The 12,784-nt window shown below is 37.7% G+C and overlaps 1 protein-coding gene across 1 annotated transcript; it reads right to left on the reverse strand.

Annotated features, from left to right (window-relative positions):
• Window positions 1-670: 670 nt before the first annotated feature.
• On the reverse strand, window positions 671-12,307 carry bcl2l10 (BCL2 like 10). The gene is made up of 3 exons (XM_067419735.1): window positions 12,153-12,307; window positions 10,718-11,128; window positions 671-1,512 (listed from the first exon to the last, which is right to left on the reverse strand). The coding sequence occupies exons 2-3, from the start codon at window positions 11,123-11,125 to the stop codon at window positions 1,390-1,392; spliced, it is 531 nt and encodes a 176-aa protein (XP_067275836.1). The 5' UTR covers window positions 11,126-11,128; window positions 12,153-12,307; the 3' UTR covers window positions 671-1,389.
• Between the last annotated feature and the right edge of the window lie 477 nt (window positions 12,308-12,784).

Raw genomic sequence — 12,784 nt, forward strand, 5'->3', positions numbered from 1 at the left:
AATAGCAGACGACTCTGTGTTTTCATATCGCTCTTGCGATGCCCATATAGTATGAATGTTATCCAGATGTACTAAATTTGTTATGTTGTCACTGTTACGTGACCTACCAGTATTATTTGTTTGTTTCGCTTCACTGCCATTATGACTCCTAGTAAAGAATCCAAAATAAACACTTCAAAATCCCGTCAGAAGTAGTTAGTCATCCGGGTACTTTTTAGATGCTTTGTTATGAATACTGTGAATTAGGACATATTCTTTCTGCATACCGTTTCACTGAATTCAGGATGCAGCCCTGGATCCAGCCCTCAGTTGCTTGAGAACGTTATTGTGTGTTCACTGTGAACATACTTCGAGTTAATGTTTTCCAACCCAAGTAAGAAAGAGCTGGGTTAATCAGTTGTATTGTAGAATTGTAGAGGACTAGCCCCTACAAATAGAGAGAACTTGACCATCTTGCATGCTAGTATATAATCCAACCATTTTTTCTGTCTTTTTTTAAACATTTGTATCACATTATTTGATTAAGCTGAAACCCATTTAAATGTGAATTCTGGGGTGGCAAAGAATGCGTTACTTGCATTGTGATTTGAATTGTGCTCTGAAATTTTACAGCACAATGAAATGTGGCCACTTTCACAATAGAGGAGCAATCAGAAACACAACATTTGACTTCAGATTCAAATCACAGTTAATTATTTTATTAAGAAGTCAATAAATAAAACAATGCAAAAATATAATGTTTTGTCAATTGTTGGGAATTGCCTAAATAGTAATCATTTGTTCTTAAGAGATAAATAAATACATTTACAAAAGAAAACTTACAAGTGGGCTGAATATCACATCCTTGGAACTGAACTTAGCACCTTTTAAAACAGTCCAGGATGAAACAGACATTGGTGTAAATGATCAAACAAATGTTTCTATTAAAGAGACTTATGAATAACTCTGTCATAACAAAATATATGCACTGTCTCTTTTGCGTTACAATTGTTTCTGACAACTGCGATCGGTGAGGAGTCATGTTTTTTGACCGAAAGAAACATTACAAACTAACTGGCTTTATAGCATTTTCACAAAATAAACTGTAAATACTATCTAACCTAAAAAGATTTACACAGAGACAAGTGACAAAAGCAATTATAAAATAAAAAGCACCATGTTAGATATGCAAAGAATTAGAACCAGAAGGCCATGTGAAGAGTGTACAATCAACAGGAATGACTGTTTGGACAGGCAAGGACGTGGAACGAAATGTGCAAAAACATTCCGCTGAAAACCCAAAGTTCTAACTTTCTCTTCAAGAACAGTTTTTACTTATCCATATGACAGAAAACAGAGGGCAGGTGTGTTGTGTGTGTGAAAGAGAAAAAGCGAGAGAATCTAAAAGCATCAGCGTACTAAGAGAAAGGTTAGACCAGCTAAACCCACTCCTGCTGCTGCAAACAGTGCTGTCTTCATTGAGGACTCTTGGTTCAGCTGTTTTGCGTTGTGGAAAAATCTGCAGAAACCCTCCTATAAAAGACAGAAAAAGAAAAGAAAAAAAAAGAAAAATTCAGCATTGGATTCACATTTTGCTCCCTACTCCCATAGGTTACAGTCAAAGCAGAATTTCAGACCATATTATTCATAGCAGCTAACATCACAACAATGAGCAGATATCTTACATAATAGCACACCCTACTTACTCTGAACATTAGAGGATTACATAACCCTGCTCTCAGCAGGAACGGCACATACATCTTTAACAATATTTCAAATGAAAGAATCATATGAACTGCGGGGAAGTGGATAATGTATGCTCAAACTCACATTTTCTCAGATTCAAAACCTAATGAGTAGCCTACTATTCTGATGTAATTGAGTATTTTTGATAAGCTGTTCTATCCAATTAAAAATATAGTTAAAATATATATTTTTTTGACATAAAATATATTTTTGTACCATTCAAAAATGGCTTGTTTGGATATTGTGATCACTGATGAATCATTTAACAAAAATCACAGCATTGGTAGAATAAACAGAATCATCTCTGGGGTGGATGCTAGTGATGTTACGGTATCAAAATTCCAGTAGTCGGTACCAATACCCTAAAAATTTGACGGTACTCTGTACCAATTTTGGTATTTAACAATTTTTTTAATCTTTTATTAAATTCAATGAGTTTATTATTTATGAGAATCATTAGAAGTAAATAATACAAACATTTAAAGGCTGTATTCGGTTTAAAATTAAACATTGTTTATAAAAAAAAAAAAGAGCAAGTGATAAATAAGCAACCATCTAGGCATAATTATTATTATTATTAGTAGAGGCGTATTATTATTACATAGAGATGTAGCTAAATATACTGTATAACAGTAACCTAATATATTCTGTCAATTTCTTCATATTACACCAAACTTATTTTGACGGGTTGCCAAGAAGACCTTTGTGTCTGTGTTCATGATATGACAGTTGTGTCCTCATTTAGTACGGTGGCCCAGTAGTGCAGCCGTACTAAATGAAACCACAACACAATGGAATCACCAGAACACAATGGAATTAAACCACAACACAACGGTAATGCTCCCGACCACGAGGGGGCTCAGAGTGCAAAAAAGTTCCTTTTCCTTGCCATTGCTCTATAGTTTGGCCAATCTTACAAAAATATAAACACAATACGATCAGTTTTAAGTGTGTAACCATTGTATATCGACATGAAATATCACTTCAAAATCACCTACATGCATAGCTACGTACATATTTATAGTTGTGAACATTTTTACTCGCGATCACGGCACTTGATGCCAAAGGGAACATCTGCCAATTCCACCAAGTGGTTGAAACGTATAATTTTATTAATTAAAATTACTTTTTTTGTATTAAATGTTCAAATTCCAATGTTGTGCATTATTGAGTAAGTTTTATAGAATAGAACAAAGCTGTGGAATTTTAACATTCTCTGTTTTCTGTGTCTGTTTTTAAATGTTAAAAGTAATTTTCAACTGCATGGTGGAATTGGCAGATGTTACCTTGGGCATCAAGCACCGTGACAGCGTGTAAAAGCATTCTCGAGTATAAATATGCAGCTATAATGCAGGGAGGTGATTTTGAATTGATATTTCATGTCGATATTTAATAGTTACACACTTAAAACTCATCGTAGTGTTTATATATTTCTAAGACTGGCCAATCTATAGTCATCAACAGGTCTGGAAACTCACCATTGACAGGGCTCAATCCGAGGGGCGGGATGAACGGTTGACTTTCAAACTCCCTCTTCACGCGATAGGATAGCGCTACAACCAACCAGAACAATATCAAGCGGAACTAGTTGAAGCTAGTAAAAATGTGAAGATTAAACTTTCGCCGTATCCGGTCGGCAAAACTCGTCGCAGTCAAAGCTGATTCGAAAGACGACCGTTCATCAGCTTCTGTGTTTACTAGTAGCACGCAAACGCAACTCGGCCTTCATTATGTTAAGCCCCGCCAACCGACTCTATAAACGATGTGATTGGCCTGCACAGAGTTTGTTTTTTTTACAGCTCAGAAGTGTATTGAGTTGCTAGATAATACTCGCAGCAGATTAGATTTGCTGCTGCTAGGGTGCGTCTAGATTTCTAGGCTAAATCTATAGAGCAATGGCAAGGAAAACGAACTTTGCACTCCGAGAGCCCGTCCGTGGTCGGGAGCATTTCCATTGTGTTGTGAAGATTCTATTGTGTTGTACCAGTACTTGCGACATCCCTAGTGGACGCTATTATAGTTATCGCTCTTTGTGTGAACGGACCTCTATACAGTAATTTTGTGTCTGTTCAGCCTTCAGAAGGACCCTAGCATCAGGAAGAACTGGATGGTTTATTTTTAATGTCCCAGACCACTTTGGAGGATTATATTTGTTTGGAGTTACTGCAATGCAAACAAGGCACAATGTAATTGTCATTCAAAGACGAAGCAGTCAACTGTATTGGATCTGATAGCAGCAACATTAAGCACAAAATGTCATAATGTTTTGTCTGTTAATGATGATTTTACATGGATAATGTTTTCAAAACACTTCCGTGCAGTAGTAAGGGGGCATTGATACTTTTCCTATGCAATGATGTAAGCCAATCATAACAGTGGCCATTTACAGAAAACCCTTAAAGGAGCTGGCCCCTTAAAATTGGATCATTTTAGAAAGAGGGTCAAAACAAGAGTTAAAAATTAATCATTTGTGGCAAAAATGAACATAAGTGAACCCTTTAAGTTTTGGTGCGCATTTACTCTGGGCTTTCTGTGGTGTAGTGTACAGGTTTTAGGAACCAACTGAAATTTCAAGGGTTAAATTTATATAAAACAGTTTCAGAAGCAGCAGGCAAAGGCACAGGCAGGTGTAACTGCTGTTTGTAACTGCCGAAGAACAAACAGCAGTAGGCTTGGGTCGGGCAGAGCAGCTGTCTTCAGACAGACACCTGCTGTACTGGTCAGATTGAGTCCAGGTGCACTAGCCAACGATCATATGCTGCACAAACTCTGAGTGAAGCATGGAGATCAACCGTGTGCTAAACACAATAGACTAAATGGCTGAGTGGCCTTCGGCTCTGCTTTCAACAGCTGCCAAATAAAAGAGAAAAAGAAAATAGGGAGAGATAGAAAAGACTTCAGCAGGCCTCTCAAACTTTTTCTTCATGCAAATACAAGCTGCTGTTTGCCTCAAGCCAGAAGTGACCGGATTTCCGATTTCAAGATGACGCCACTAATGCTATAAAAGTGTAAATCAGATCAGTCCTTTTCAATTTTGGTTCTGGGGATTTCTGGGGATTTGATTTTGCCTGGCAACTCAGTAGGGGTGCCCATGGTTAACCGAACCGATTAACTGTTAAAAATTGCATAACCGAGTGACACATTTTGCTCGGTTAAGTGGCGTGCTTTGAATTTAGTTGTAATATATTTTTGCACCACTAGAGACATCCAGAGCGCTCCCAGACATTTGTAATATCCACAAGAAGAAGTCATGACCAGTTTTTTACAGCCTAGTTCAGACTGCATGATTTTCAAACTCGTCGGGTCACTGCTCTTTTCACACTGCATTTACTATCTGGGGTATCATTCAGTCACTGCTGTGTTCACACTGCACGATGGTTTGATGACAGAGGAGTTCACACTGCATGACTGAACAAGAGGAAGAATCGCCGACAACTCTCTCTCTGAGGTGCGCAAACTACGTTTCCCAACTACACGTGCGATGTGACAAGTAAACAACGCGAGATCACACGTGTGTCAGACAGAGTTCTCGCGCGAGACTTGGAATTGTTATTAAAAATGATAAACTGCACAAAGTTTGCTTCAAATTGTATGTGCGCTGATTTGTGGAGAAAAAGAAAAAAAGATTATGGCGGAAGAAACTGTTGGAGAGAGAGAGGGAGCAAGGATTGTGTTCTGCAAAGACAGTTTGAGGTAAATAAATAATTTTGTAATGTGCTGCTGCTGCGGCTGGATGTGCAAATGTTTGGGCTTTGGTTCTGTTTGATAGAATTGTAAATATATCTATTAAAATACTGAAATTCTGCTCTATAACTCCTCCCTGAACATCCTGCTGCCCTGTATCTCACTCTTTCATTGGCTGTCGGTCATCGCCGATGTAATTTTTAGTCAGAACGCAGTTCACACAGCAGGAGTTTCAATCGCCGACAGGTTCAGATATTTAGCATGCCAAATATCTCACCGGCGTCTGCGACTCGTCTGCGATTCTCTCTGATCGCATCTTTGATTATTCACACTGCGTGATTGTCGCTCGCGTGTACGAGCACCGATTTGCCTATGATCTCGGGCATTTGTCGGCGATTTCACAAAACCTGTCGGCGACAAAAATCGGGGCAAAAAAACGGGCAGTGTGAACTAGGCTTAACATGACAAAGAAAAGTACAGCGTGGGAGCACTTTAAAATTGAGAGTGACGGGGCAAAATGAAAGTATTGCATTGCAGTGCTTATACTTCAAGTACAACCTCGTTGTTGTACCATCTCAACAGCCAACACCCGGGCATCATTAGCGAGGCGGCCGCGGGGCCTAATCATGCAGGCGCCCTCGCGGCCACTTGCATTGCTTGTGAACTGGAGTGCATCTCATCCTAATTTAACGAAACTCAGCGTAGGCCTCACAGACATGAAATATATCTTAAGAAAGCTTGAAATGTCTTTTAACATAACATACAAATAGGCTACTCTCTGATTATGTAAGCCATACTGTGCATTTCTCTCTATAGGCGCGTTCACTACAGAGATGGCGGTCGTCAACTTAATAAACTAAAAATAATAAACCTGAAGCACACCATGGTTAACAGAGTATTAACCGCTAAAGGCCTCGGTTAACGGTTAATGAAAAACTTGAAAACGTGCAGCCCTACAACTCAGTCTGGAAACCTGTACATTCATTTCTGCTGCTGCTGTTACACTTTTGCGGGAACCAATCACAAACTGGCTTATCCACCAGGCAATCTATTGGTGGGTTTAACACGATGACAGATAGAGAAACGATGGGTTGTTGCCTGTTGATCACACCTCTTGTGGTCTGATTGGTTGAAGGACTGTCCAATTGCATACGGAGTCATTCAAATAATGCTCGGTGATCCCACCTCTTGTGCAGTAGAAAATACAGAGCAGACTTCCCAGACCAATATTCAATCTTAAATTGAGCTTGGTCTGGTGACAGCCAGACAAGGGACTCTGCACTTTCAAATTTCACATGTCTCTCTTATCTCACACACTCAGTTCAGTTCATGGAGCCCTTTCTTAATGATTCCTGATGATCTTAATCAGGCGTGTTAAGTAAGGCCGACATACAAAATTTGCAAAACGTTGGGTCACCAGGACCAGAATCGAAAACCACTGAATTAGACAAATATGCAACTAAATGGTTCTGTCATTTACTCGTCCTTATGATGTTCCAAATCCATGTGGGTTCTCCCATCGCAGGTACTTTCCTCCCATAAAATGAAAGTGAAATGAGGATGGACAGTATCAAAAACTTGAGTGTACTTCAAATGACGTTTGCTCTATATCAAGGTTATTATGGGGTTGCATTTGTAAATGAGGTTTCTTTTAGTATCGGTTTCAATTTTGCTATAAATTTCAGTTTAGTTTTAGTTAGTTTCATAAATTGTTGTGCTAGTTGTAGTTTAGTTTTTTATTTTGTGAACATATTTCTGTTTAGATTTTTAGTTTTCGTAATTATAGTTTAGCAGAGTTACCAGAACAAAGCAAGATTTTTTATTTCAACAACATTAGTTTGAACAGTTCAGTTAAATCTTGTGCAGACAGCTTAATATTAAAAATAAAATAATAATGGTTGGAGAAAGTACCAAATAAATGCATCTTAAAAAAAAATATATATATATATATATATATATATATATATATATATATATATATATATATATATATATATATATATATATATTTTTTTTTATTCTAGACAAATTCATTCCTATTAATGATGATATCTTGTTATGCATGCCTATTTTATGCCTATTTAAAATAAAATAAAAACATTTTTTTTTTAAATAATCTGATAATAGGCAACACAAGCCGCTGTAAAGCCAGCGTGATTAAATAACGAAGTGGGTGTGCGGGTGTGCGTGCACGCATGTCCTGGTATTCCGTACATTGTGGGGAAATGTCTCCATATGGATAATATTATTAGTAGTAAATAATTTGAAAAAACAATGATAATAACAATACCTTTCAGCCTGTCACCAGCATGCAAACATGAAATCTAAAACATACAGTAGTAGGTATATTAGTAGCAGTATTTTCCAGCACAGTAAAGAGTGTATTAATTACGAAAACTATTATTTATTGGTGCCAACTGCCAATTATTTTATTTCAGCTCGTTTTTCAGTAAGTCTAGCTAGTTTAGTTTGGTTTTTCATTTATGATGATTTTTTTATTTGATTTCAGTTTACAAAAATGTTTTGGCCAATAGTTTTAGTCTTAGTTTTTTTTTGATAGCTTTGCCTGAGGAAGAGACAGAGATTAACGTCTTATTTTTTGAAAATCTTCCTCTCTGCCAAAGCGTTCAAATCTCATTCAACACTAATAGTTCTCACACATTAATGCATTTGTGTGGCTTCAAACTTGATATACGACAAACCAAAGTTGTATAGACTACTTGTATGGTGCCTTTTTAAAGCTTGAGAGCATGGTCACTAAATATTGTCATTCTATGGAAAAGAGTAGGAGGTATGTGTTCCATTGTAAACGTAATAATAGGAGTTTGAAAAGCATAAGGGTGAGTAAACGATGACAATGTTTGTCACACCAATTCGCCACGTTAAGCCACAGAAAGCAGTTTCGTTTGTAAGTTACTTGTGTTTCATACCTCTCTAGACTATTGATAATAAACACATTTACTTTTCAAAAATTCGATTTACTCTGAAGTAATGACAGCCATTTTCTATGAATTGAATCATACATCTGTTTTATTGTGACTTGGTATTTTTGTGACTTGGAAGTAAACGCCCACGGCTAGGATTGGATAAGATTTGCATATTTAATGAGCTTCAGCTCCCCCACGAGCACGTGAGGTATTGTTTAAGCGTGTGGAGAAACGGTAACGGAATCCACTTGCTAAGTCATGATGTAAGGAACGTTGTTTCTGGGTCCAAGCCTCAACTTGCTTCACTTGAGAATACCATCGACGCCTGTTTATGAGCACTATTTATTCTTAATAAATGTCAAAACATTTTAAAAAGTTAAACATTTTAAATACCTACAGTCCACACAACAGTCTCAGTGTTCAGTGTCACAGAGATCTTTTATAAATCGTTAAAATATTAATCCCTGTCTGGCCATCTGGAATTTTGGTATGGGGAAAAAGGTTATGATTATTGATTATAACTCGTTTTTGTAGTATTACACCACATTGTGTGTGTATATTAGTACCGTTTGTTGTTTTTCTTGTGGTATGAGCGTTTGGACCTGGAGGTGCTTCCGCACGACGTCAGACTTAACAACCGAATAAGTCATCCCACAGGGCTCACAAAACATCTTTATCAAACAAACACAATGATTTATCTCTCATCTACTCCCGATTGATTGGAATGTTTTTTTTTATTACTTGGCCCGCCCGATCGGTGGATATAAGCGATGCCGATACCAGTACTCGGGTGTCTGCCCGATACTTTGCTCAAGTACTCATACACGTAAAACTACCCCAATACAACTGCACCCGATAAAACTTTATATAAACGCATCTTCAGATGCGGAGCCACGTGGAAAGTTATATCCGCATGCACAATGACGAGTCAAAAGGGGTCGCACTTTCAACGCACACGACTGCGATTAATTCATTTTTGCTGCGCGTACCATCGCACTAGGACGCGGCGAGTATAAACCGAGCTTAATCTCTCATCACGCAGATACTTCTCATTAGTGAGTAGTGTTGAAAGTCAAAGTAAGGATGTGAAAGAACACAAACTATGAATAGTCAAATCCCATGCTATATGCCGCTAAAAATAGATCCCATTTGATTATGCATTATGATCACTGTATTAAACTTGAGCGTTCACTTCAGCAACATTAGCCGTTATAGACAGCTACAGCTGAAAACATTTGCATTTGACTAATATGTTCCTCAAAATCATCAGAATTACAGCAGATATCAGTCTGCATAAGTAAACAATGTCTCCTGGAGGTTATTTAGCGTTAGAACAAGTATTGCTTTCATATGTCAGTGCCTGGGAGACTGAAGAACTGGATGCCCACACAAAAAAAGTCCTTGGTGAGACATTTGAGAGCCTGTTTAAAACAGTTTTCCCACAAACATTCCCAGGATTCTTTGGCTTGAGTCACTCTCTAATTGACAAAAACAGAGCAGCCACAAGAAGGTATATGCTGTTCTACTCCAAAACCTAGACCAGCAGCATATCACTGCAGTAAGTACCTTCCAATTACAGTTTAAAATGTGGACAGTGAAGTATACAGGTAGGAAAGACTCAAAGAGATGAGACATCAAACACTGTTCGAAATTAGGCTGAGTTTCTGAGAGCACACATGGAGGATCAAACACTGTGCACTTTAAAACACCCACGCAGTTTCACATCACCCAGAACCAATTTGGAAAAACCCCTCACTACACTGAAGTTGAAGCCTGACTATAAAAGGTGTTCATATACACGTTGTCAAGGGTCTACCGCACAAACGCAATGGCTATAAAACATTTCCATCATTTACCAGTGTATAGGCCCCAATATACTTTAGGCAAAATGTGTCATTGCAAACAAAATTTTGGTTCTGAGGCTTGAAGTTTTCTGTGGTGATTCCATAATGGGCAAGTAAAGTCTGAGGTTCCACCTTGTTTGCGTGGAATCTTCTGGGATTAATTTCAATTTTGAAAAACACAGACACTCGTTTTTGTATGTTTAATACTGTATGGCTGTTTGTTTTAAAGCAATCTATTGTTTAAAGTGCTAAAACGTGACATGATTAAAGTGCTAAATGGCAGAGCTCATGCAAAAATATCCATGTCACTATGATCAGATACTTTTTTAACTTCTATTTTTTCAACTGCTGTTATTGAGAGGAAGTGTGCAGCACATATTTTCATATTTATCTAATAATCGCTAACAGTATACTGCTGCAAAAGTATTTCAAACTTCTTTTTACCTTAAGGGAAGAACGAAAATTTACTTCGCTGTGAGTATATCAGGGCCTTAAATGCCATCTGTCTCAATCTACATTGCTTATGCCAATGCTTACCCATCCTCCATTTTCCACCAGCCAGTCTTGCTTTTCCCCTCCTAGGTAGTCAGCTATGGTCTCAGCCAGTCTCTTGGGGCACTCAGAATTCTCTCCTCTGGACAGTAGCTCACTGGCCAGCACTCCAGTGAAAGTAAAGATGGAGACCACCCTCCCCCAGTTCAGTTTTCCATCTACCACCAGTTCCCTCATGACGCTCTGCAGACACTTGCTGGGATCTGATCTGCAGGTGTCGAGGAACTCCTGGGAGAGGGATCGGAATTTGGTTCTGTGCTGCTGTTCCATCTCTTTGGCCAGGTATCTCATGGCCTCTGCTGACTCGCTGGGAGGCGTCTGTTGGATCCCGCTGCAGAAGCTGATGTAATCTTCTGCCAGCAACAAAGTCTGTTCCCTCAACCAACAGGACATTTTCTAAATGAAAAAGTCAAGGTCAAAATAAATTAGAGGGTTACATTCACACACACACACACACACACACACACACACACACGTTTCAAAAATATAAAAGTTGTTAATCAGATGTCCATCATTTGGGCATGAAAATTAAACAGAGTTAATAATGGACAGTGTCCTGTGTGTAACCTATAATTTGACTAAAATATTTTTTAATCAACTTATCTTGTGTAATTATTAATAATGAACTAAGTTATGTCACACTACCTTATTTAAATGAACAACAAAGCTAAATGACCAAAACGTTCAACATCTAAAACAATTATTTGCAATGTAATCTATCATAAAACGTTTTTTTCTTCATTTTTATTTTTCCATTTTTGTTATCCTTAACCTTTGTTATCTATGGTTTAATGCAATCATCCCTAAAAATGAACATGGTAACCCCAATTTCCAACGAAACATATTTTCTACAGTTATTGTCACTGCTGTCATATTTGTATATTTTCCTGGGAAGTCAAACTTAGGTAAATTCAAGTTACCACCGTTTTATTATACATGCCCTTTCATTTTAGGCTAACTGAAGCAAACGTTTGTGTTGTATATCTATGCAGCATTAACACCTAGAACTGAACGCAGATCAGTCCATAATGGGTAAATGGTTCATAATAACGGCTGTTATAATCAGCAGCTGTTTCTCTAGGTTCAGACCTTTTATTTAAAAAAAAAATACATTCAGGTCCAACAGTGTCCGTCGTAAACCTGCTTACGCCTATTTTGCTGCTATTAATAACATGGTCCATGTGAATGAGCTTCATTTGATAAAACACAGCATAGAGAAATGAAAGACGGTAGCCTACGCAATGCTGCGAAACACAAAGCCGGCTGCGCCATTGCTCACGAGAACACAAAGACCTGAACCAACCGCACGCGTTTAAAGTATACGTTTGCTTCAATTTATTAAAAATTCGGAATTGGCAGTCTTTTTTTAATAAAATAAAACGTTTTCCACTATAAACTTGAAAATAATAAAGCAACTCACCCTCCCAGCGATGTCAGACTGCGCTCTCCACCGACAGTTGCGAAAACAGCAGTCAGTAGAATCTCGTTCCACACGCAGAACGAGCTTCCGTCACTCCTTATCAACGTAAAGCATGCTGCACGCCCTTCACTAATCACGCCTCCTGTTCCCCACGACGCGTCTGCATTGTGCTTAGCTTTCCGTTCAATATTTTTCGAGATGTGCTACAAACAAATTGTATAGCCTACTAAAAAGAGCAAGGGGTACTTGAGGTCTTAGATTTTTAATTAGTCTACCCAGTTTTAAAAATAAATGGCTGATAGAGTTTATCAGGAAAATGAAAAGTAGGCTGGAAGGTTTTTTCCTATTTATATTTTTAATAATCTAATTACATTTCAGATTCTCACAACACATTTTACATAAGAAAAAACACTAGGCCTATACTATTTAAACGTAACTTAAATCACTTATCATACTTAATTCAATACATTGATTATTTAGTAAAGCAGTTGATTCATTTGAATGGAGAACTTGTCCTGCCCTTATGAAAGGAAAATATATTTACCAATATATTACTTCAAAATATATTATAATATATTGTAAATACATGGAATAATATATTGATTGTATTATACAATAGGCCTATATATATA

Source organism: Pseudorasbora parva, chromosome 16 (assembly GCF_024679245.1).
Source record: "Pseudorasbora parva isolate DD20220531a chromosome 16, ASM2467924v1, whole genome shotgun sequence".
Classification (NCBI taxonomy): domain Eukaryota; kingdom Metazoa; phylum Chordata; class Actinopteri; order Cypriniformes; family Gobionidae; genus Pseudorasbora; species Pseudorasbora parva.